This window comes from Cucumis melo, chromosome 4, assembly GCF_025177605.1.
Source record: "Cucumis melo cultivar AY chromosome 4, USDA_Cmelo_AY_1.0, whole genome shotgun sequence".
Taxonomy (NCBI): Eukaryota; Viridiplantae; Streptophyta; class Magnoliopsida; order Cucurbitales; family Cucurbitaceae; genus Cucumis; species Cucumis melo.
Window position 1 is genome coordinate 33,911,400 of NC_066860.1, and position 25,112 is coordinate 33,936,511.

At 34.3% G+C, this 25,112-nt stretch overlaps 4 protein-coding genes and 1 non-coding gene across 13 annotated transcripts; 2 read left to right on the top strand and 3 right to left on the bottom strand.

Moving 5' to 3' along the window:
- Window positions 1-1,352: 1,352 nt before the first annotated feature.
- Window positions 1,353-2,190, bottom strand: LOC103486384 (transcription factor AS1). Its single transcript, XM_008444323.3, has one exon. It carries the CDS (start codon window positions 2,188-2,190, stop codon window positions 1,558-1,560), a length of 633 nt encoding a protein of 210 aa, XP_008442545.1. The 3' UTR covers window positions 1,353-1,557.
- LOC103486383 (RHOMBOID-like protein 1) lies at window positions 1,353-9,349 on the bottom strand. Of its 5 annotated transcripts, XR_007820458.1 has the most exons (9): window positions 9,112-9,347; window positions 8,690-9,038; window positions 8,369-8,532; window positions 8,022-8,185; window positions 7,678-7,937; window positions 6,979-7,105; window positions 6,405-6,501; window positions 6,125-6,220; window positions 5,761-5,974 (listed from the first exon to the last, which is right to left on the bottom strand). XR_007820458.1 is itself a non-coding variant. In XM_008444319.3 (8 exons), exons 2-8 carry the CDS (start codon window positions 8,995-8,997, stop codon window positions 2,367-2,369), a joined length of 1,152 nt encoding a protein of 383 aa, XP_008442541.2. In that variant the 5' UTR covers window positions 8,998-9,038; window positions 9,112-9,346; the 3' UTR covers window positions 1,353-2,366. The 5 variants fall into 5 exon arrangements, 4 of the variants coding, with proteins under 4 accessions (XP_008442541.2, XP_050940173.1, XP_050940174.1 ...); XM_008444319.3 differs by lacking the exons at window positions 5,761-5,974; window positions 6,125-6,220 and adding an exon at window positions 1,353-2,398 and having other exon boundaries at window positions 9,112-9,346; XM_051084216.1 differs by lacking the exon at window positions 6,125-6,220 and having other exon boundaries at window positions 5,761-5,985; window positions 9,112-9,349.
- Window positions 4,979-5,051, top strand: TRNAK-UUU (transfer RNA lysine (anticodon UUU)). The gene has a single exon. It is a non-coding gene; the product is annotated as a tRNA-Lys (tRNA).
- Window positions 9,350-13,830: 4,481 nt separating the features above from the next.
- Window positions 13,831-17,971, top strand: LOC103486382 (scarecrow-like protein 9). Of its 5 annotated transcripts, none has more exons than XM_051084220.1 (4): window positions 13,866-14,389; window positions 14,474-14,650; window positions 15,108-17,541; window positions 17,633-17,971. In XM_051084220.1, the coding sequence occupies exon 3, from the start codon at window positions 15,166-15,168 to the stop codon at window positions 17,443-17,445; it is 2,280 nt and encodes a 759-aa protein (XP_050940177.1). In that variant the 5' UTR covers window positions 13,866-14,389; window positions 14,474-14,650; window positions 15,108-15,165; the 3' UTR covers window positions 17,446-17,541; window positions 17,633-17,971. The 5 variants fall into 5 exon arrangements, with proteins under 5 accessions (XP_008442537.2, XP_050940177.1, XP_050940176.1 ...); XM_051084219.1 differs by having other exon boundaries at window positions 13,866-14,375; XM_051084221.1 differs by having other exon boundaries at window positions 13,866-14,375; window positions 14,474-14,567.
- A 2,333-nt stretch (window positions 17,972-20,304) lies between these two features.
- On the bottom strand, window positions 20,305-22,801 carry LOC103486381 (suppressor of disruption of TFIIS-like). The gene is made up of 8 exons (XM_008444314.3): window positions 22,458-22,801; window positions 21,990-22,065; window positions 21,804-21,869; window positions 21,615-21,712; window positions 21,401-21,526; window positions 21,012-21,299; window positions 20,839-20,904; window positions 20,305-20,729 (listed from the first exon to the last, which is right to left on the bottom strand). The coding sequence occupies exons 2-8, from the start codon at window positions 22,048-22,050 to the stop codon at window positions 20,577-20,579; spliced, it is 858 nt and encodes a 285-aa protein (XP_008442536.1). The 5' UTR covers window positions 22,051-22,065; window positions 22,458-22,801; the 3' UTR covers window positions 20,305-20,576.
- Window positions 22,802-25,112: the final 2,311 nt, after the last annotated feature.

Sequence of the window (25,112 nt, forward strand, 5' to 3'; positions counted from 1 at the left end):
AAAACGAGTTTTGAGTATTTAATTATTTTTAGAACGTCGTCCTTAATTCTCATATCCCGCACATTGTAATTAAAAAATAAAAAAAGATCAAGATTAATTTTTGTAGAAAAGTAAGAGTTAAAAGGGTATAGAATTTTTTAAAAAGATAATATTGTTTTAATAAATAACGACAAAAAACGGTGGATAAGAAGAAATTTGACAAAAATAGATGTTGAAATGGTGGAGTCTACGATTTCTACCACATGGTGCTACGTCTCACCCATTTACTTTGAGTTGTCACATTAAAGGAAGAAAATAATGAACACGATCCACGATTTCTAGGTCTACAATTTTCACAACTATTTTTGTCAATATTTTCTATTATTTCTTATTTTTGTTGCGAGAATACTTTAATTCTTTGAGACCGTACGACTATTGATTTATATACGTGAAATTGGAGTGAAATTTCCTAGTTTATCTCGGGCTAAAATATTAGATGGATTACTTATAAAATTGCTTTAAACAGTTTTATTTTAAAAAATTGTTCATTGGAGCATTCAAGAGATAAAAGTTAAAGATTTGTGAGAATAAATTAATTATTCCACATCAATACGAATGAAATTTCTAGCTATAATCTTGGTGGATGCTTTTGAATTTACTTTTCGTAACGTGGAATTATCAAACTCTTTAAATAGTTTATTAAAAAAAAAAAAACTGTTCAAATTATCCTAAATCATAAAGATTAAATTATGATTTTGAAACCAAACTAAAATTTATTTTCCTATGGGGTTAAAAGAATGAGTATGTTGAAAATACCACACACCAAAAGTTCATCTTTTTTTTATCCATAAAGAATAGCAAACTCTCCATTGAGTCCATTTAAGTTTTTCTTTTTATGACCCCAGAAACAAATTTATATTTAATAGTTATTGTACAAATAATTTAATAAAAAACAAGATAAAAGGTTTAAAAAATATATATAAAAAAAAAAAGAGAGAGAACAATAAATTATTTATGAACAATATCTACATTCATAACAATTATTTTGAGTTAACATAGGAGAATGTTGATTACTCATATGATAATTGATATTTTCTCAGTTCAAGCAGGTTTTTTCTTAATATATTTTCTGAAATTTTTGACATGTCAAATTTCAAAGTAAAACAAGTTAATTATAAATGTTTGAGTCATATCATGCCATCTTAATTACTTTTTGCTATGTAATGGGTCGATCTTGGTATATTTGATTGTGAAGAAACAATGAGATAATACTTCAATGTTCTCATATTTGTTCTATATTGCTATTTCTAATGCCATATCTTAAACAAATGTTGAGTAAGATTTAAAGGGGTGAGGGGACTTATTAAGCAGAATGAAAAAAAATACTTGACATTTTGCTTGCAAGAGTATCAATTACAAAGCAAATATAGGATGACATTGATGCATAATTTCAGATGTCAATAGATACAAAATGGAAGTAAAAATATAAAGAAAAAGAGGGATTGAAAAGGAAAGAATTTCCCATGAAGAAATTCATAGAGGCAATCACAAAACTTGAAATTGTGGCAATTGGTTTTCTCACCTCCCACTTGACTCAGCAATTCTAGTCCTGCATCCCATATGCTCAAGAAACTTAGTAAGGCTCATATGTTTAGCAGCCCATTGCTCAGCCAACTTTTGTTCTTTAGCCTCGGCATCTTTTCTAAACCCTGCCAATTGTTCCTTATACTCAGCTTCAATCCTTTCCAAAGCAATCTTCTCTTCTTCTCTAAGAGCTTTTACTTTCCCTTCAACCTCTTCCATCTTTTGTCGAATCCGAGACGCCTTCTCCGACTCCAATTGCAACTCTTGTCTTCTTAACCTCCATGCTGTTTCCTTCTTGTGTGCTGCCCAAGCACGGTGGCCTTCGTCGAGCTCTCGGCAGCACTCGACGAGCTCGGAAGCAAAGAGGCTACCACCACATGATGGCATTGACATTTGAGGTGCTAAATTGCCTAATACAAGAGGTATGTTTTCTGGCATTCTGTCTGGCTGTTGCAACCAGGGGATGGGAGTGTAGGCTGGAACTGTAGGGGAAGATAACGTTAAGGTGACTGACGGGGAAGGCGGTCGGAGCGACGAGCCACCGTTGGAGTTGGAAAGCCAAGGAGGAAGAGATGGTGGTGGAGTGGATGAATCAGTTTGAAGAAATCCCCCATTGGAAGTGGCCATGAAGTAAGTTTTATTATTATTATTATTATTTATTGTATAGCCTTACAAGTAAGTTCAACTAAAATTTCTTCTCTCTACTACTATATTCTCCCACAATTTTTAAGCATTGTTCCATCCACTCACCGCTAAATTCAAGCCTTCAAGGACAAACCAATAGTTCATATGTGCTTCATTTATTAGCTTCCCAGAGCCTTCTTCTTTATAGTATCTAAAAAATGATTTCAATATGTAAGATAGAAGGACTGATCATAAGAAGAGAACAAAATGGAAATAAAATTCAGGGAAAAAACTGACTAAACACAGCAATCCATAATAAAAACTTCGCCAAAATTTACTTCACAGTTTTACATTTCACAAAAGAAGTTCCATCGCTGGGCCATGAAGATAACAGAATGATAAATTCAACCTCAACTAAACAACAAACCAAACCAGACATAACCAAACAGTAAATTAATATACAAATACCAAAATTCAAACGAAACCCATTTGCATTCTACCCCAAAAACTGTCCCCCATCCAAGAAAAATCAGCAAAATTCAACAGAATTAAACAAAAAAAGCAACCCAGAATTTCCATTCTTGAAAAAGGACTACACAACCAAACCATCAGAACAATTTCAGTCCTTGAGAACACAATAAAAAGTAGAAAAAAAAGGGAAAAGAGAGAAGAGGAAATACACTGGGAGTGGTAAGTACGAGCATCCACAGCCAAAAGAGAATCAAAATGTGTAGAAACAAAGAGAGAAAAGGAAACCCAATTCGTTTTAGAAGCTAGAAAAGGAGAGAGAATGGAAGGAGGAAGGGAAGGATGGAATTTGAAAAGGCTAAAGAGGTAAATATAATGAAGAGAGAGAGAGAGAAAGAGAGGTAGAAAGAGAGATAGAAAGAGGAAAGAGTGGGTGTTCCACTGGGGGCAAGGGGCAGAGGCCACAGCAGGCAGCATTAGGCTTTCGTTTAGTCACTGTTACATATATATGTATAAAGCCAGAAGGGACGATTGAGACAGAGCGAAACAGCTGAGAATCAGAAACTGCTGCACAGAGGGGAAAAGAAAAAAAAAAAAAAGAAAAGAAAAGAAAGAAAGGGAAAGGAAAGAAGAGAGTGGGTGTTGCTTGGCGTTTAATGGAGTAGAGAGCTTTTAAGCTTGGTTTCACCGCTTGACCTGCGCCACTCTCCACACTCCCACTCATTTACTCCAATCAATTTGGTTCTAGTATTCCTATGATTAACAACAATACTTTAATTCACGATAATTGATTTATCTTTTTCTTTATATCGTAAAATGTTCAATTTTTTGTTTTCTAATTATTGTACTGAAAATTTGCAAAGATAATTTTTTCGTTGAAACGGTGATTTTGGGTAGGAAAGAAAATGTTTAGCTTTTCCTTTTTTTTTTTAAAAATAATAATTAAACTTGATATATTTTAGATCAATTATACTGTAATAAAATATATCAATAATATAAATCAAATATACATGTGCGGTAAATATTAGTAATTAGTTGTTATAATTTATAGATTATAATAATTTGTATTTGAGGTATATGCTATTTTGATTTGATAGAAAATAGTAAATACATAACAAAAAAAATCATTAAAAAAATCATAGATCTACCAAATAAAAAATATTTTTTCATCTTATATAAATATATGTGTGTGTTTAAAAGAAAGCTAGCAATTCTATTAGGCAATAAAAATTTAAAATTAACAAGCAATATTCAAACCTTTTTAAATTGTTGGTGAATGATAAACGTCAATGGCGTAAACAATTTTAATCGGACACAATCTAGATTTATATTTATATACGTTAGTGTTTAAATTCATATGATTGTTATAAATAATTATTTTAAATTATCAAATTTTTAAAAATATGTTTATTGTAACCGTAGAATTGAAGAGAAGAAGGTAGTTTAGGGGGGGAGAGAAAAAGAAGGAGGGCAAGGGCGCAGAATAGAAGAGGAAAGAGGGAGGGTGAAACGAGAAGGGGGAGGTAGGAATGGTTGGGTTGCGGTGGCCCCGGAGAAGCGAAAATGAAAAATGAAAATTGAAAATGGAAATGAGATGTTTTTTCCATTTTTTGTTAGAGTTTTTGGAAATGGGAAGGATAGATAGAGAGAGTGGACTGTAGTCCGGATTTCGCGGCCCGAGGTGACGGAGTTTGATAGAGACTCGACCTTCTTTTTTCCTTTATCTTTTTTCTCTGTAAATCTGTACCACCTTCACCTTCTCCCCCTCTCCTCTGCTTTTGTCAGTGATGCGTTACCTCCTCAACTTCTCTTTCTCCTTTTCTTTTTCTTTCCCTATTTCATTATTTATATATATATATATATCTTATATATTCACTCTCTTTTCCAATTAATATTATGAAAATACTTATTTCAATAACTACAAAACAAAATTAAAAAAAAAAATGTAGAAAGTAAAATGGGGGTATCTATGGAAATAGTATGAAAAGAAAAGAAAAGAAAAGGAAAGTGGGATTTGATGTTTCAAAGCTGCCGTGAAATTGAGGGGGATCCTCTTCTTTAACCCAAAATCAGTTTCAGTCTGCCAAAAGCCGACTAACACTGAACCATTCCGAGATTGAAAATCGCCTCCCATTTCGAAAGGGACACTCTCACCCGCCCATTTTCGCCGGAATACCGCCGCCCTTCGTCTCCCCCCAAGCCCTCTAACTAAAATTACAGCTGCCTCACAAACAACAACCAACCACACAGTGCGATATGTTGTTGTCTTCTCTTTTTAAGAAAGAACCAATTTTAATCTAGAGTTTTACTGTTTTACCGTCAGGCCGTCTTAGCTCAGCCGGTAGAGCGCATGGCTTTTAACCATGTGGTCGTGGGTTCGATTCCCACAGACGGCGGTGGTGCTGCGGTGTGTTAATTCTTTTGAGAAGAGAAAATGAGTTTGGTGTTTTGTAATGTTTGTTAGTGAGAGAGAGAATAAGGCCTAGAGTAGAGGTAGTAAGTAGAAGGGATGTTGTCGACAAAGCCAAGGGCCCCCACACTCAAGTTGGTGGTATGGTGTGTAGACACGTGGAATTTTTGGGATGTTTGGGTTTATAAAGCGCCCCACCACCCCGCCTTAAAACTTCCATTGGAATTAACGATACAGCCAACAAATAATATACCATTCCAGATTTTCTTTTCTTTTTAACCATTTGAAAATTTTAAACCTCATATTACTTCACAACTCCAGTAATTAGAGTGGGGTAGATGGAAAGAAATCAACTTCATGTTTGGTTCATCCATCATTTACAACATTTGCTGATTCTTTATTTGCATCAATTCACAACTTATTTTCATCGGTAACCGAACACCATCTTGGGAGAGGGCTGAAAAACCTTTTTTTTTCTTTTTTTTTTCTTTTCTTTCCTTTTTGGTTTAGTATGTAAATATTGATTTGAAACTTCATGTATTAAATATAGGAACTATTTATCTGAAATTTATACTTTTTGTGGATAAGCACACATATATGTAATAATGGAGAGCACGAGTGAAAAATTGTTGATGTCTTCTTGTTAAACTATATACATGATACTAGAGGGTGCTTGGTTATACATGAGTAAGGGATTGGAAAATTATATACATTAGAGATTAGAAATTCAAATTTGAGCATTTATATGTTTCAGACTTGGAAAAATGGATGACAAAGAGATAATAAAAATTACAAAATATTATACCTAATACTTTCTGTTATATATTATAATAAATTTACCTTCACCCATAAATTTAAGCTTTTGGGTTGAATCAATGATTTAAGACTTTTGGTCATCTTTTTCCTTTCCTGTAATATTACTATTGAAAATCGTTAAAATACTAAAATTATTATTAAGATCAAATAGTCTTATAGTTTCTAGTTTGAGTCTTAGTTTTCTCTATGTATATAATTTTGAGTTCAATTTTCAAAAGCTAAAAGAATACTATTTTCCCTTACCTACTATTATTTCACAAAAAATGGCCCTCTGCAAATTTTCATTTAGGTCCAAAATCTTGAATTCTAATTATGTATTTGAAGCTGCACTCATGAAACCTGATAAAATAACTCGATGGCTGTGACTTAGCTAAGAGATTTGGGGGAGAAAACATATCATATACAAAAAGAAGTAAGAAGAGAGCATATTTCGTAGTGAAACATGTCCAACGAAGGGACGATTTTCTCAAGTCTCAAGTGATCTAGTTTACATTAAATCAACTGCAAAGACTAGAACACAAACCTTGTATCTCTGAATTTGAAGCATTTGGGAGAATATACGTCCCGAATTTGCCGTTGCTTGAGCATGTTAGATTCAACTGGTTACCTACTTGCTGGGACTGAAAACCATAGATGGAAATTTGGAAAATGTTTAGATTCAAGTTGCTATAGATTCAAAAAGAGTTGCTACTAACAAATTTATTCAAGTTGTATCAAGTCGAGCAAAAGGTAAATTTATCGTTGATGTTCATGAATTTTGCATAGTTTTTCGATGATTAATTTGTGCATCACTAATTTTATTTTTTAGAAAAAATTGTTTTATTAATTAAAGCGCTTGTGAATATTTTTACACTGTTTTCTATTCAAATGGGACAAGTTAGAAAACAATTGAACAGAGTAAAAATTAACACCTAGAATGGAAAGTTTAGGGTAGGGTCAAGTGACTTTTTACCAAAAAAGGCCTAACAAAATGACTATAAGATAGGGCCTCGAATACTTGTTAAGTAGGGTTTGATAGGAAAGGCTATAGAGAATACTCTGCAAGAAAAAACCGAGGAGAAAATAACAGAGAAATGAGAATGCAAAAGGAAAATTACCAAACAGTATGTAGTTTCTGAATTACAGCTCCATTTTGAAGTAGGAACGCAAGACAAATAATGGCACCAAGAACAATGACGGTTTGCATCAAATCCTCGACGAAGTAAAACCAGACCAGCGGTGAACCTGGAAAATAACATCTTTTGATCAGTTTCAAAATTCCTACATCTTTGCTCAAATAGGCCAACAGGATAGGTATACTCTCAATCACTTCTTTAAAATAAAGAATCTTTTACTTTTACTGTCAATAAGAGACCTTGGAACTAAAGATCCACAACCGACAATGAATCTGAGGTTGCATTACACACGTACTAATTTCATCAAACCAATCTCTCTTAAACATGGTCTCATTTCATGAGTCCAGTTCTAAGACATAAGGAATGAAGTATTCAGATCATAGAGTGAGGGTGTATTTTCTTCTAGTGGGCAACCAATTACCTAACATTTCAGAATTGCAAGTGTAGTTTATACTTTATAGGCAATCAAAATCCACAAACGGCGTGGAGAAACCTAACAACTTTTCCAAGATCATTCCTTCATAATTACAAAAACATTTCTGAATATTATCGTCGTTTGTAATAACTAAAGAATGTTACATGGGACACTGGAATATTGGCTAAAAGAAACTCGCTATACCCTGTGACTCCACGTCTAATTTTGTATGCAAAGGCAGTAGAAATATAGAGTGATTTGGTTACCCGGCAATCAGAAGTATTAGCGAAACGATCCACAATACACATTGATATATCTTGAATTTATGATTCGCACCAAAGGAAGAATTTGTTTGAGAAGTATATCTTTGGCTAACCCATCCAAACTGCGGGCGAATGAGAAATACAAACCCCAGAAGAAATCCAGAAATAAATCCTCCAATATGAGCAAAATTGTCAACATGAGGAAGAATTCCTACTGCCAAATTGATCACTATAATAACCAACAGAGTAACAAGAGCTGCAACCTGAAGAGGCAACGAGACGAGAAAATACAACCAAATGTCAGGATTCATATGAAAATTCCGATACAGATGCGGTTTGAAGAGTACCTTATTAGAATATATCGTCCAGTTAGTGATGAGTTCGGAAAGCATTCCTCCGAGCAACCCAAATAAGGCACCAGAAGCCCCAACAGAAATGTTAGATTGGATGAATAGAGAAGACAACAGACTCCCACCAAATCCAGATATAACATATAGCAAACCAATCCGTACTGTGAAACATCCACAAGCGAATTTGTAAGAGGTGGAATGCCGATTAATCCAATCCACTAAATATAAACATAAAAGAATCTATGTCTGGGAATATAACAAACATAACTCTTAACGAAGTACCCAACAATAGTTTTGCTACCAACACCAGAAAAGAAAGAGAAAGAATGATAGAAGATACATACAAAATCCGAATTCTTGTTCAAGACGAATTCCAATGACCAACAGACTTAACATATTTGCCAATAAATGAAAAACACCGGCATGTAACCATATACACGTAACAAGACGCCATAGTTGGTTTCCATGAACAACTTTATTAACTTCTAGTGCACCCATCCTCCGTAGCCTGAAAAACAAGCAATAACTGGTTCAGTGGAAGATGCATAGTTCGTAAAATAACCCAGAAAATTTATACCACTTGAATGATGAAAAATTTAAGACTAACTGACACAAATTGGATTCTGGAAGAAAAAAATACGAAGAATTCAGTGAAAGCAACTTACGTTAGAGATGAAGGTCCAAGCAGAGGATTTTCTTTTAGGGACTGGAAAGAGAATCTACCCAAGAATCGAGCAATACAAGAGACTGAATTCTTAGGGCAGTTATTAACGGACATGGTGATAATGAACATAACAATATTGGCTATAACAAATGATGGAATTAACCAAGGTATCCATTTCCTGAATTGCTTGACTTCCCAATAAGCAACTGAACCTGATGCTTGTAACGACTGGCCATCCGCCTCTACAGGGTGGATTGCAGTACCTTGCCGGGAATTGATTTGAATATCTGAAGGATGGTGTTCTGCCATTGAAGCTCTTCTCAAGTGTAGGATGAGACGGTGGGATGAACCTGATCAACAAACCAAAAGATAAAAAGAGGAAAGAGAACAGTATGTTTATTTTAGACAATGATAGAAGCTTACCGAATGATGGTTTGGAAGTACAAGGGTCAAAGGTCACCTACCATGGCCGCTTGATATTTGATAGACGCCCAACTGTTCCTAACGAGAGATGGCTTGTGTTAAAATTCTCTCAGGCAAAGGAACTTCTTTCTTTGGCTGCTTAGTTAATCATACAAACAAGAAGAAAATTCGGACCCCAATTGACTTCGTTTTTTATTTCCTTTTCCACGACAAACAAGTATTGAACTTTTCTTATGTTTACAACTTCATGAATGACTATCAAGCTCAAATTATAGCTTGTGTATGGCAAGAAACAGAAACAAAATTGTCAAAATATATTAAAATATAATGTGCCGTATAATGGCTACATATTTGCTGGTCTTCAATACTTCAATTGATATTACGCAAATGTAAATTTTTTGTTGTATAATTCCTTGTAACAATCAAGCGCCTTTGCCAATTAATTAATAAAGAAATACACAATTATCTCCAGTAAGCTATTTTTTTTTTAATTAGTAGACACACATCGACAATCAGGCGGTTGCAGTTGAGCTAGCAACTCCCTTTGAAGAAAATTTCAACGATCAGAATCTTCAAATGAATTGGTTGACCTACTCTAAATGAGAAGAATCAAAGTCAATAATAAACCATAAAATAATTGATTCAAAGATTTGTGTTATTTGTTTCATAAAATAACAAACTTTAAATAATTAATTCATGCTGCAAGGGTCTACTGAAGATGATTATTATATTTGTCATACACTCGACTGATTATCCACAAGACAAAAGAGATCATCTGAACTGACGAGTAAAAATAACAAAGGGACTGGACCCGAGACTGGGGTTTGGAAATCAAGGTTTTGGGTCTTAAAAAAACAAAGTCCAATGGGCCTGTGGAAAACTATAAATCTGTTTGCTTGAACTGAATTAGCGTTTTGCATTTTGAATGGTTGAACATCGTTTTTCTAAAATTGGATATTCTCCAGGCAGTCGACCTAGAGAGGCATTCTTTACTCTGTTATCTATCATGATGAGAAAGTAAGCACCAAGTAAAATGTTTAGTCGCTCACCTCAAAGCTTGTTAATTCTTCATATACTTCCTCTTGCTTTATATGTGCTGCGTTGACTCTCTCTGGACACTTGATTTACTTCGAAAAAGCACTTACAAGTCTCCCCCATGCTCGTGACTATAGAGCAATGGATAGCGTTTGATGAATCAGTTATTGACACCTTCCTCACCTTTTCTAACGAAACCTGTGGTCGACTCTTGTGCGCTCTGCTTGCTATATCAATTGCTTCCTTGGCATCGTCTTGGAGATGTCTTTCCCCAGTGCCCAACACCATGTCACAAATGCAGGCTGGATAAATATAAACCGAAACCAACGCAAAACATGCCAAGTGAGCTATACAAGTACAAACTGTCAGTTGTCTCCGTCCCTTTTCCAATTACTAAAAGTATACAAGTTTTGCCTGAAACCAACCACATCTAAAATTCATAGATAAACACTTGAATTTTCTGTCCTAAGTGAACCATTTGCATTTGAAACCGGATTCAAACTCTTACCAATCTGGCGCAAAGAAACTTAAAAAATAACATAAAGTTTCACCTGATCATACAACATTTCATAGCAACAACAAAATGCATGATTGCAAATCCTTTTCAGCTTCAAGGCTATCAAGTACCTATCCTGCAGATAAATCCGCAAATCCACATAGATAAATTCTAAACCTCCGGACAACAAAAGTATCAAGAAAATCGAGTTTCTTGATCAAGAGCCCCAAAGTCCCAGATCGGTAATACAACTATTTTAATTGGTACGAGGATTTAGAGAGTAATAAGTATTAGTAAAAGTGAGTGCATTATGAAGACCAAAATAGAAAGCCTTAATAAATAAGTAGGAAATATTGCTTCGCAAAGCGAAATAGGAAGCTCTTAAGCTTTTCATCTCTTTCAGTTGGTCAAACAGACTGAAAATAAGTTAGTCTTAATCGACGTTGCAGACACTGTTGTCATTTGAACATCCAATATTGAACAAAATAAATCAGGAAATCATTGATGCAAATACTAAAGCAATTGAGCAAGCCGAGAGAAAACTAGTCTTAATCGATTACAAAGATACTTGTGAATTGACAGTTACGTTGAACAATAAATCAGATAATCATCGACGCAACTTCTGGAGAAATTGAAAATAGTTCACCTCCAGAAAATTATTAGAATGGATGAAGGCTCGATAGAGGGAGAGGCATTGAGCCTGATGGGGGATGACAACTAGGGTTTGGCGACGGAGAAAGAAGATAAGAGTAATTGATTCAAGACTGATGGTCGAAGATGACGATTGAGATCAAAGAAAACCATTGTTTGTTTCGATTTTCTCCAAGTTCTTCCAGTTTCTCCATGGCGGGAAAGGCATCTTATTCATTTATTTATTTATTTTGTGTAAAATTACAGTGAGATAATAATAAATAAAATACAAATTTAAAATTAAAAGAGAGTTATAGTTTAGTTGTAATTAACCTAATTTTCCTTGAAATAAGTTCATAGTTTCATCCTACTCTTGTATGATTCGTTTATTCACAAGTATGAAATATCTACCAATTTATATCAAACATCATGAGTTCATCCACAACAAATATTTAACATTAACTACAAGTTATTAACGAATTGTATTAACAACAGATCTATGTCAGTAAGATTTGTTATATTAGCAACAAGTATTTGTCTCTCACAGGCGTGTCTTAGATTTTATTAGTCTCCAAAGACTAAAAACCAATATACGAAGGCTATGGAAGATTATTTACATATTCATTTGTTACTATATCCGGACTAACATAGTAATCCCAATAAAAAAATAGATGCAATAGTTTTATAAATAAATTTGGCTTGTAACAATTAAAATTCAACGGCTGACACAATAAAATAAAACCGACCCCAACATGTTTAAGCATGATCCAACATATATCTCATCAATCAAATGAAAATAGGTACATGTCAAACTTTTTTATAAATACAGACAAAATTAGTACAAGTGTAAAGATTTGAACCCCTCGACTTTACGTTATTTATATAATATATATATAAATCAAAATACAAATAACTAGTCTAATAGTAAAACTATTTTTTGGTATCCTCTAAAGTGGAGTTCAAGTCTCATTATTTATATTTTTTTTATCTTTATTGAATCATAGAGTAACATTCAACAAAATTTTTTGTTTACAAACACACCAATAACTTTAAAAAAGAGCAACGCCATCTTTCCACTCTAACTCCTACTTGACTAACTTCTCACTTCATACGTCTTAAGCATTAGAGCATGTACGTAACAAAATATTGGTCATAATCATGTTATTTTTCTTTTAAATAAATTTGTCATTGTTCTCGGTTAATTTGTATCCATTTTGACATCAAGTAGTATCATTGAATGTGATGAAGTTTATAATTGTTTTATCATAGGAACAACATACACTACCACCATACTTTTAAAATGTAGCTTTTACAATTTGATGTTAAAAATAAATAAAGAAGTACAGAAGACACCACCTTATGACTTATCTTATTTAATGCGAGCAATGCATCGAACCGAACGTTTTTGAGTGGAGCCGAGTCACTCAGCGGTAGTGGAAAAAAGCGACCCAAAGCAACCGACTTCGGTTCGCACCAAACCCGTAATTGCGGGAAAGTTCAACCAAGTCAAACCTACGATGAACTTGCACTTTACTAAAGACTTCTCCATCTTTCTCTTCATCCCATAGGTCCTTTTTGCTTTTGAGGGCCCAACTCCAAATTATTACTAAACCTTTTTTCTCCCTTTTTTTCTTAAAAAAAGAAAAGAAAAGAAAATAATCATAATATTCCCTCCGCCGTACACGTCCGATTTGTTCCACGTGCCAACACGTGTGGACTAGTGGTTTAGTACATGTTCACACAAACTTTTAAGTTGGGGGCATTTTAGTAAACCCATGTGATCAATGAGGATAGGGGGGGTTTTAGAAATGGACACGTTTCACTATGTGGTTGGAGGAAATTAGAAAAAGCGAATAGTTTCGTATGTTTATTGTGAAAAAACGGGGATTATCGGTAAAACTTTCAATGAAACAACTGGCTGAGCCGGTGCGATCGGAAATCAACGGTCGTGATTGGTCTTCAAAATCGACGACCTTTTGTTTTAGCATCTTTCTCAGGTTCAGACGGACCGGACGCCATTGCTTTATTTACATGAGACAAGAAGTACTTTCTTTTTAAGTCAAATTGAATTTCTCACTCATTATTGGCTCTTCTAAGTCATGTTTTTGCTTTATGAAAGTATTGTTATAGTTTTTTTTAAAGATGTTTTACCGTTCACTCGTTTAACAAGATTAGTTATTCAAGTCAAGAAGCTAGATTTTAGGATGTTATGATTTGATTTTCATGACTTGTTGGATGGCAATCAAAGGACATATTTCTACAACTATTTTCATATTCTCATAAATTGAAATCTTGGATAAATTTATTGTAACTTTGTAATAGATCAAAACTTAAAACAAAAAAGTTGGTTCTATGAATGAAACGTATTCACCATCCTTTCAGAATTGGATGTTATTTCAATTTAACTTCTAACCATTTTCATCTTACCAAAAAAAGAAGAGAAACTTTTATGGTGGAGTTATAAAGTGGTTGATTTATGGTGGTGTTGTAAAGTTTGCCTAGTAGAGTTTTGTACTTAAAAAAGGCTGAGTTTTGGTTTGGTGGACTTAGTCTACTAGGATTTGGCTTTAAAGAAAAGAATTATTATAATTTCTTTTTTTCATGAAAAACCCCCAGCCGTCACTTCCCTCTCACGATCTCTCTTCCTGATCACTCTCAGGTCTCGGCATCTCTCTCTCTCTCTCTCTCTCTCTCGATCCCATTTCCCTCTCTCTCTTTCTCTCGCTCCACCCTCCACTCCGGCTGCCGCTCCCCCCTGCACCGCCGTCTCCGTTCGTAACACGAGCGAACTGCTCTCTCTCTCTCTCTCGAATTGTGGCTACAGCTCTGTACTGCGCCGTCGTACCTCCGGTCGCCGCACGAAGCATCATACCTCCACGATTCCATCTGCAGCTCTCACATCCCGATCAGGCGACAGCAAGACTGCTCTGACGCTCACATACTCGTCCCGGCATGTGAACCTGTGATTTTTGGGTCTCCAAACAGTTCGGTCTCGTGACCCACTATCCAAAAAGATCTTGTATTCGTTTACGATCCAGCAAGCTTGGAACAGTGAAATCAAGTCGTTTCGTAGTCAATCAAGCAAGGATTCAGATTGAGTTGGGTGAGTTTTCGTTGGTAATAACCGTTCCTTTAGCCTTTTCAAGTTTGCATGAGTTTTAATTTAGGTCCTAATTCTGGAATTTTCTTGGCTGAGTTTAGATTAAATATATTAAGGCGTAAGGCTATCTTCAAGGCGATATCGTTTGTGTGAAGCTAGGCTCCATGTTTTGAGCTTTTGTATTGATCTCTTCAGGTCACTAATTTACTTTCAGAATTGTTTTAGTTTGGGCCAAGGTTCCCGTAACCCAAGAAAAAACTTAACTTTGTTGAGTTGAGGTGAGTTGCTACTAAAATGCCGTAGTGTCAGCGGAAAACTATTTAGTGATGATTTTGGTAGGCCAAATAGAATGTTACGTATGATGTATATGTAAATTGAGACTACCTTTTTATTGTGATTTACAAGTTTAAGAACGATATTCATGGTCAGGTGTGCGTTTAGCTTTTTGTTATGTGAATTTATGTTGGATTTCATGCATATATATGTTGCATGGAATTATGGATGCAAGTTCAGTAGCTCTAAGTGAAATTAACGTGCTTGGAATTTTTGCGGTATCCACGCATGAAATTGACACATATCCTGGAAAATGGAAACATAGTGAAAGCCAAGAAGACAAAACTTTAGATCTCACTAGTTTAAAGTTATTTAGTTCATATTTGCATAAGATTGCAACCCCAATTGTAAGGTTACTCGTTATTTTTAATGCCCCATCACTTTTTTTCTAAAATTTTGTAGGTAAAGACACAAAAGAACGTATAGGGCTTATGATTAAGTTGTTTGTTTACGGTGCCACATGACTAGCAATATCGTCATGACCCCAGATAGAGAACTTAGAAAGTCGGGTCGGTACATAGATAATCGTCCTTTTGGGATTCAAGCAGAAGAGGGCACCCATGGGAGGCCTAGATTTCAGAATACCATTTTTAGTCATAACTTTCAAGAATTTGATTGCCTTCTCCCTAATCCATCACCGAGCAACATAGCCTCAAGTTCCAGCATTAGAACCTCATCTTCTAATGATGCAAGTCATGAGGAAGATTATCTGGAAGATTGCGATTTTTCTGATGCTGTTTTGACATTCATAAATCAAATTCTCATGGAAGAAGATATGGAGGACAAGACTTGCATGCTTCAAGATTCTTTGGATCTTCAAGCTGCTGAGAAATCATTCTATGAGGTCCTCGGAAAAAAGTATCCTCCTTCCCCTGAGGTAAATACATCTCTGGCCAATCAATACACTGATAGCTTGAACGAAGAACTTTGTGGAGATAGTAATAATTACCTGAGTAATTACGGCAGTACTTCTAATCATGGCGATGATGACCCTCAAACTCTGAGTGATGTATTTCAAATCAGAAGCGCTTTAGGTGATACCATATCTCCGTCATCTAATAGTTCCTCAAATAGTATAATTAGTGGGGGTGATGGGTGGGTGGACTTCTCTAATAATACAATTCAAGTTCCTGAGCCTAATAACAGAAGCCAATCAATTTGGCAGTTTCAAAAAGGCTTTGAAGAGGCTAGCAAATTTTTACCTGGGGGAAATAAATTGTGTCTTGATTTTGAGGTAAACGGGTCAGCAACTCAGGGTCCTGATGAGGGTACGAGCCAAATATATTTGAAGGCAGCTAGAAAGGATCAGAGGAATGTTTTGTCACTTGAATCACGTGGTAGAAAGAATCCTCATGATGAGAATGGAGATTTGGAAGAGGAGAGAAGCAGCAAGCAAGCAGCCGTATTTGCAGAGTCGCCTTTGCGATCCAAGATGTTTGATATTGTGTTGCTTTGTAGTGCCGGAGAGGGACATGAGCGGTTAGTTTCATTTCGACAGGAATTACATAATGCTAAAATCAAAAGTATGCTGCAGAGTGGGCAGCTAAAAGTGTCTAATGGTGGTAGGGGTCGTCGGAAGAAGCAGAGTGCGAAGAAAGAGGTTGTGGATTTGAGAACTCTTCTAATTAGCTGTGCTCAAGCTGTTGCAGCTGATGACCATAGGAATGCCAGTGAGCTTCTAAAGCAGGTCAGACAACATGCTTCTCCTTTTGGTGATGGAAGTCAGAGGTTAGCTAGTTGTTTTGCTGATGGTCTGGAGGCACGGTTGGCAGGTACTGGTAGCCAGATTTACAAAGGTCTAATTAATAAAAGGACATCTGCTGCTGATGTACTGAAAGCTTACCACTTGTACCTTGCTGCATGCCCATTTAGAAAGATCTCTAATTTTACTTCAAACAGGACTATAATGGTTGCTGCAGAGAGTGCAACTAGGCTTCATGTCATAGATTTTGGTATCCTTTACGGTTTCCAGTGGCCTACTTTAATCCAGAGATTGTCATGGAGAAAAGGTGGACCTCCAAAGCTTCGAATTACTGGAATAGAATTTCCCCAGCCTGGGTTTCGCCCTGCAGAGAGAGTTGAGGAGACAGGTCGCCGTTTGGCGGCTTATGCAGAGAGTTTCAATGTGCCATTCGAGTATAATGCTATAGCAAAAAAATGGGAAACTGTTACTGTCGAAGATCTCAATATCGATCAAGATGAGTTCCTAGTTGTTAACTGTTTGTATCGAGCAAAAAATTTACTTGATGAGAGTGTTTCTGCAGATAGTGCTAGAAATACTGTTCTTAAATTGGTACACAAAATTAGTCCTAACTTATTCATCAGTGGCATTGTCAATGGGGCATATAATGCTCCGTTCTTTGTTACTCGATTTCGAGAGGCTTTGTTTCACTTTTCTGCTATTTTTGATATGCTTGAAACCGTTGTACCTCGCGAGGATTATGAGAGAATGCTGTTGGAGAGAGAGATCTTTGGCAGGGAAGCTTTAAATGTTATAGCATGTGAGGGATGGGAGAGAGTGGAAAGACCGGAAACATACAAGCAGTGGCAATTTCGGATCATGAGGGCTGGATTTATGCAACTGCCTATTGCTCCTGAGATTTTTGAGAGAGCAGTTGAAAAGGTACGGTCTAGTTACCACAGGGATTTTCTGATTGATGAAGATAGCAGATGGTTACTTCAGGGTTGGAAAGGTCGAATTATATATGCCATCTCTACATGGAAACCTTCTGTAGAGTAAACATGATGTGGGATTTGTATTTTGCGCCGATCACAGATCAAGTGTCTTTTGGCCCTTAGCTATTCAAACTGAAAGAGATTGCTTGAGGACCAAGAGGTAACTACTATGCAAGTATCTCTGTTTTTATCTTGGTTTTTGATAACCCATCTCTATCCGCAACTAATTATTCTCTCAATTTTTTCAACAGTTTTAACTATGGAGCTGGCGTTTGAAATTTGAAACTCATAAGCTCCAATGCTCCATGTAATTTGTTAGACCGAAGACGTCTTCCCATTCCAGGTAGATAAATCTTATTTTAGCAATTGTCTTTTTTGAGGTTCAGTTAGAGAATTGACAAGAGCCATCAGTTCCATTCGTTCGTTCTACCCATACGGGTAGGAATACATAACTGAATTTTTTTTGCCTTCCTCCGTTTTAACTTGAGAGTGTTCACAAAAAGTTTTGAACCTCTCTACTTTTAGTATCCAGAATTTTGTAGTCTCAATGTTGTACTTGAATCTCAATATAGATCCATTTTCTGATAGAACTACAGAAACCATCCTCAAACCTTGTTGTTTCTTACTCAATTTTAACATGAGAAAACTAAAAAAAAAAAAAAAGTGGATTTCTAGAATGAGATTTCAACTTGAAGTGTACAGTAAAGATATTATATTATTATCATAGAATAGAAAGTGAGCTGAATTATTATCATTCTCCTCAACCTACGAGGGCTCTGTTTTCTGTGAACTAAAACCCAATGTTTCTGTTGTGAGGACTTTCTGTCTTTAGCCAAGTTTAGGGGGGAACATGGATCCGAAGGGCATGCAATTTCTTGAATAATGAGATGTACTTTCCCAAAAGGAGTGGAGAAGGACTCTTAATTAGTCTTTCAATGACGAGAGGCTGATTCCATTGTCTTTATCTTTCATTGACCAATTGTCAATTTCTTTGAATCTACCTTTAGTAATAATTTTATTTTTTAACTTTTACTTTTCTAAAATTAAAACTAAAAACATCTCTTCCGCCTCTAATATTTTTGGTTGATTATCTAGTTTTTACCATTGTTTTAAAACTGAGTGAAAATTTAAAAACTAAGAGTAAATAATTATTAAAAACTTTGTTTTTGAAATTTGGTCGACAATTCAACTCTTCTAATCGAAAAATATGCAAACATGCAAAAAGTTAAGAAGTAATAAGTTTAATTAAAAATGGAAAACGAAATGTGTTATCGAACTGCCTAAATTTCTAAAGGTGAATTTTTTTATAACTTCAAAGTTATATACTTATCATTCTTACACTCATCATCATTTTAATTTAGTGCAAATATAGATTTTGAAAATTATTAGATGTCATTTATTTGTCTTCTTTTTCTTACTCGTAAAAAGATCGAAAATGATTTAGAAAACTTATTTTGAGAAATCATATTGATTTGATGCAATTTTTAGTATACAATCTTCAAGGTCTGTTTGTAAAAATAGTCAATGAAAATTTTCAAACGGCACTAGAAGTTTAATTTATCCAATCTTATCTAATTGTTGAAAAATTTCAACCCGAGTCTTATTTTTCTTCTTCAAAACTTCAACGAACTCCTTATTTATGAGAGTTTTATGAAAAAAAAAACTCTCGTACTCCCGTAAGATATTTGATAAAAAAAATTGATATGTGAGTAAATTATACATTTTAAACAGATTTAGACATGTAATATGCTTATCACCAATATGTAATCCACTCATCAACAAGAAAAGATACGACTATTCAAGTGTATTTTGATGGGTTGACAAACACTTTGTTTTTTTTTTTTTTTTTTCTAAATGGATTAATTTTTAAATTAAACATTCGAAAATATATTCGAAACATACAGATAACATAAGATATGCATTATTAGTAAAAAGAGATAAGATATTTGAATACACGTCTCGTTGGAATCTTGAAGAAGGAACAATCTCAATTTTGCCCCCAACATACATGAATTATAAAACCATCACGATTGCAATTTACTAATTGAAAAGCTTCAATCTCAATGAAAGATGGATTGTATTTGCCAAATCTCTGTATAAAAAAAGAAGTAGGTTGATGTTTAAGGTCAGCCCATATGTGGGCAATGTGGCCAAATAAGGATGGTCCAAATATGTTTCCACCATTCAATTTAAACCACATCAAATAATATACAATTATATTTTATAAGTCTCACCATCATTTTTAAATAGCCATGATTAGCCAAATGTAAAAATATGAGTGTTGAGCCATTTTGTAATGTTTACTATAAAAGGCCCAAATGTTTGAACTTTGTTTCTTTCTCTAATGCAATTGGGAACTGATTCTCTTTTATTTTTGCCATTTTGGACTAACATTCTTAATAATATGCTTTTTCCTTGTACATCATTTATAGAACTCACTTCTTTGAACTTTAATCAATATCTATATTCATATTCATCTTATAAAACTTTTCACGTCTTGTCACTTCCTCTCTTTAATTGTATTCATTCATGTCCTTTGTACAATCAATAATGGACCTTTTAATTCTTATTTTGACATTTAACCTTTACCGTTGATTAAAGTTATGATTGTAATACATGCAATTATTTGAAAATAGTGTATCTTTTGGCAATTTTTTTATCATACATATAACTAAATTTTGATAGAGTTACATTGAACCTAAATAAGAGTATGATATATCACCCAAAGCACTAAATGAATCTGTTTTATCAATTATATTGAGTTATAATGCATTTCACGATATTAAATGTTACGTGATTATTTCTCTTTACACCTTTTAAGTGATTTAGGTGTAAAGGGAATGGATCGAGTTGTCATAACATGATACATGTGAACTACAGCCATGCAAAAACATGGTAGCAATGAATTTGAATGGATAGAAAATTAGTGGAGAGTATGAAACTCTTGGTGTTTTATTCATCTAATATAGATGACAACATTTTTTTAGTAATTTTTTTCAATGATTTTGTTAAGTAAGTGATTACAGAAAGACAGAAGATTACACTTATGAACTTTACTCTCATAATCAAAATGCTTATTTACAACATCTGCCCAGTGAAACTGGAGGTGAAAGATTTCCCCTTTTCTTGTGTTTTTTTTCTTTTCATTATTTCTTTGGTGAAGGATTTGAAGAACCTAACAAGGATGTTATAGTTCTAAGCTGTCACTGAAGTTTCAACTCCAACTTTGCCAGCATAACCCATTTCTGATTTGATTTCAACATTCCAAAGCTCAGGTATTCCTTCCCTTAGATTGTGGATGCTTTCCAAGGCATAATCTGCTCCTTTAACTCTCTGTGAAGTGCCAATCTATAGTGCCAAAGAACAAAAAAGACAAACAAATTAGCCAACAATATCTCAAATATTCAGCAGGAACGGCCCTTTGTTTTCTCATCTACATGGTTTCAAAATGTCTTACCAAGACGGTGTCGAGCCCAACACGTTTCCCAGCTTGTATGTTTCGAACACTATCTTCAAAGAACAGCTGAAAACAGCAAAAGGAACAAGTTAAGACCAAAAATGAGGTTGAGAGGGAATGGGGACTGTAAATTGAGCTATAAGTGAAGAATAAGATGGTTCTCTTTCTCTTACAGTTCTCTGAGGGTTGAGGCCTGCAATTTTGAGAGCTCTTTCAATGGCAGCCTCTGATGGTTTGCAAATGATGGGAGTTTTTGGTAATTCCGTCCCAGGATTGGGATGAAGAAAGTGGCCAATGATGTCAAAAATTTCCGAGTCAGATGGGATTGGATTCATTTCATCAACAAAGTTCTTGTTGGTTGGATTCAGGGTTTCAAAGCAGATAATGCCTTGAAAACAGTCTTCTAATCCAAGTTTTTTAAGAACTTTAACTGCATGGATCTTGTCAGCATTTGTAAAGATCTATACACACACAAAAAGAGAAAAAACAATCAGCAAAATGAACCTTGAGTTTTCTACAGAACCTGAAAAAGAAAACACAAATACAAACAAATAATACTTACAACTTTCCTATAAGGCAGGTTCAACAGAAGATTCCTTAGAACAGGATCAGGCTTTAGATTATCATAAGGAAGTCTTCCATGGACAAATTTGTGGTACTCATCATAATCAAAATTGTAGCCAATTGCCTATTAGAAAAAAAAACCCATTAGTTATTATTGTTCTACACTTCTTCTAAGCATTCTTAATACAAGTAATTAGTTCAAGAAGCTCTACCCGGAGACCTGCCATGGTTGTTCCATAGTTCTTGTACAGTAAATTGCACAGGTCAGGGATTTTACTCTGCTCTATCCCCAGTTTTTCAACCATGTAATCTACAAAAAGGGCATTAACAAACAACATCAAGAAACTGATGATCGCAACACAATGGAAATTTCAGGCTTTATTTCATATTTATAACCTTACCTTTGATATTCTGAAGACATGAAGCTGCAATGCCAGAACTCAAGGGATACAGAGTGTCATCTAAATCTACAGTTTCAGACACATTAGAAACGAACCAATGGTTTTCCAAATGAAAGAAATAGAAGAAAAACAAAATAAAAAATCATATGAGAAAAGAATCTGATTGTTCTAAGACAAAGTTCTTACCAAAAAGAAGACAATCATATTTTGGTCTCTGAGCCTGCCTGAACCGGTTCTCGTATTCCATTTTTATTTAGAAATCCTATAAAGAAACATCAGAACTGATCTCAGTATGCTTGAACAACATACTCTTTCTTCAAAATTTCAATGTTTTAATGGTTCATTCAAGAATGCAGTAGAAAATAGTCTGTTAAAAAGTTCAGTCCACACCAATCTCATTCATAAGTTCAATATTCCATAAGGAATTCCAACAAAGAAAACCACACCCATGTTATGTTACTCAGTATAATCAGACAATCAAATTAAAAGTTCAATCCAAACCCATTTCAGATACCATTAAAAGCTTCAAGAAATGCAAGAACACAAAGCCCAACAAAACCCAGAAAGGAAATCGAAATCAGAGATCAAACAAGGAAGAGAATGGAGGAAAGAAGGCAAAATCAGGGAACCCCATGAGAAAAAGACTGGACTTACCAACTGGGAACGAAAGAGCAAGAGCAAAAAAAGGACAATGAGAGAACGAGAGAAGAAGGGTATTACAGAGAGAGGGCAAAGAAAGAAAGGTTGTTGTTCTTCTTAAGAAACAATGAAGAATGGAGCGAGTGGGGGAAGAGAAAGGGAAGGTTAAAGGGGTTTATATAGGCAAAGAGATTGGCATGGTTTGTTCATTGTTGAATTGAACAAAGAAAAAAAAAAGAATTAATTTTTAATCCTTGAAGTCTAATGCTAATCACGTTTAATTAAGAGATGATCAAAAGAAAGTGGTGGGAATTGGGGAAAGAAAGATTGAATAGAAAGGCATAACGTAACAATAACAAAGGAGTCCGGTTCCTTGTACTTTCTGGACTCATATTTGTCCTTTATGGTCCTTTCCAGCCTCCAGCTGTATGCTCCAATTATCAAATCTGGGTCTTGCATTTTCATCCTATTTTATGACTCTACGTGGACCAATCATTCTTTTTCCTTCATTTTCATATCAATCATAAGGTTTGTTTGGGATTTTTCTAGGCTGTGTGATCTTAAAAGTTCATCAACTTCAACCAAAAAAAAAAGTATATATTAATCACTATGTAAACTAAGTTAGTAATTAATGTTTTGATTTACCTAATAATATAATTGTGTTTAATACTTGACTGTGCTATGTCGGTCAGGTTGGAAAGGTTAGAAGCAAAATTTGGGTTGATATGAGATATTTCGAACATTATAATCATATGATTTGGAAATGTATCAAACATAATTAAAAGACGAGTTGTTTTTAGATGTAAGGAAATAAACTAAAAATATTTATAAATACAACAAAGTGTTACTGTCCGTTAGTGATAGATATCAATAGGCAATGATCATCTATCATAAATAAACCGTGACATTTTAGTATATTTGAAAATATTTTTAATAATTTTCTATTTAAAATGATATTAGAATAAGTTTTTTTTAGTATAGAGATAGAAACAAAAAAAAAAAAAAAAATACAAATATAACTATAAGAAAAAATACAGCACACCACACCACGCCATTAATTTTCTCCCAAGTGTTGCATCTATATAGACTATGGAGTCTAGTGATCCTTGAGACATATTTCTGTACTAATATAATATTGTTTACTTTGAACATAAATTCTTATAATTTCTTTTTCAAAATCACCAAAAAGAAAAAAAAAGTTTCATACCGATAAAGTTTATATACTTGTTGGATTTTGTAGTTCCAACACACTAGGAAAAAAATTGATTGAAAAATTGACGAGTCTTGAATGAGTTTTATACAGTTAAAAGAAATCTCTATAAAGAAAACATAAGAATAGAATAACATATGTCTAAATAATTTGCAATGACAAATACATGGCCATCTATATCAAATATCAACTTTGTAAGTACTACTACATTTCATCTAAAATTGACAACAATAATTGTGTGTCCTTTTTATTTTGTGGTCTAAACTTTTCAACACAATAATAATTAAAAAAAAAAAAAAACTCATTAAAATGGACAATAATATGAAAATGTATAAATAGTGGCTAACCCAACAATTTTACTGAAACGTGGAATTTGAACTAAGGTTTGGAAGAGGCCAAAAGATAGTTTTTTAATGAAGAGCATAAATTTGGGAGGATGCTCGAGTCTCGAGCCTAAACTAAATCAATGACTACGTACAAATATGTAAGTCGTGAAGTAAAAATAAAAATGGAAGAAGAGAAGATAGTTGTTGAATTATTTGTTGTTTGTAAGCCACGGAACTAAAAGTAGGTTTTAAGTTGAATATTATAAGAGGAAGGGATTTTGTTGATAATCAAATTAAGTAAAACAAAATTAGGCAAAGAAAGTTGGTTACGTTATGGGGATGAGGGGAATCATGGAATGCTGTAAAACCAATTCAACTTTTGTTGACGTGTTCAACTCAATTAATCATATAGAGATTGAGTCGTACACATCTCAATCTATATTAACAATTACTATATATAACCAATTATTTATGAATAAAACCTCCCATTTTTGTAATTGAAAGGATTTCAATAATAATCAAATGATTATACGTTCGATTTCCCGCCTTGTTAAAGAAAAAAATAGTCTAGTATAGGTAAGTCGGATTTGAGATTCTCGAGAGATAATATATGGATATAGAAGTATAGTTTAGTGGACTTATGAGAGAGCCTAGATGCAATTTAGATGAATTATGAGGAAGCAAAAGGATAACTCAAACTACCCTCGAAAGAGCTTAGAGTAAACTTAGAATACCTATGAAGTAGCCTAGATCGAGAGTTAAGTTCAAAGGGGGCATATGCGGAAACGAACCTTTGAGAAAGTCTCTTATGGTTGGTGGTGGCAACAAAATCATAAACGGATAATCCATAAAAGCATTAGCCAGACAAATAAAGTAATGGTGGTCATTTTAGGTGGTGGAACTATAACTATTCCAAGTGATACAACCCAAAGGTTTCGTGGATTATTAGTGATGTGACATTATGATCGAGCTTAATAGGCATTAGTTATATAATAGGAATTCTATATAAATCATCTAAATTACTAGCTAAAGGTTTGACAAAAACTCTCCATATTATTCTCTACTTGTCAATCTTGATTTCTTACTAACTTTGATGCATCCGTGTTTAGTTTCTTCATTTTGCAAGACAATTAG

What these genes read in the sequence shown, in the direction of transcription:
- LOC103486384 (XM_008444323.3), bottom strand. Translation starts at nt 2,190, where the DNA reads ATGGCCACTTCCAATGGGGGATTTCTTCAAACTGATTCATCCACTCCA.
- LOC103486383 (XM_051084216.1), bottom strand. Translation starts at nt 8,997, where the DNA reads ATGGCAGAACACCATCCTTCAGATATTCAAATCAATTCCCGGCAAGGT. An exon ending in CTAATACTTCTGATTGCCGG is followed by an intron (nt 7,106 to 7,677) that starts GTAACCAAATCA and finishes GTTATTTTCCAG; the next exon opens with GTTCACCGCTGGTCTGGTTT. An exon ending in TTCAAATTCAGAGATACAAG is followed by an intron (nt 5,986 to 6,404) that starts GTTTGTGTTCTA and finishes GATTTTCAATAG; the next exon opens with TAATATTACAGGAAAGGAAA.
- LOC103486382 (XM_008444315.3), top strand. Translation starts at nt 15,166, where the DNA reads ATGACTAGCAATATCGTCATGACCCCAGATAGAGAACTTAGAAAGTCG.
- LOC103486381 (XM_008444314.3), bottom strand. Translation starts at nt 22,050, where the DNA reads ATGGAATACGAGAACCGGTTCAGGCAGGCTCAGAGACCAAAATATGAT. An exon ending in ATGTCTTCAGAATATCAAAG is followed by an intron (nt 21,713 to 21,803) that starts GTAAGGTTATAA and finishes CCCTTTTTGTAG; the next exon opens with ATTACATGGTTGAAAAACTG. An exon ending in CAACCATGGCAGGTCTCCGG is followed by an intron (nt 21,527 to 21,614) that starts GTAGAGCTTCTT and finishes TTTTTCTAATAG; the next exon opens with GCAATTGGCTACAATTTTGA.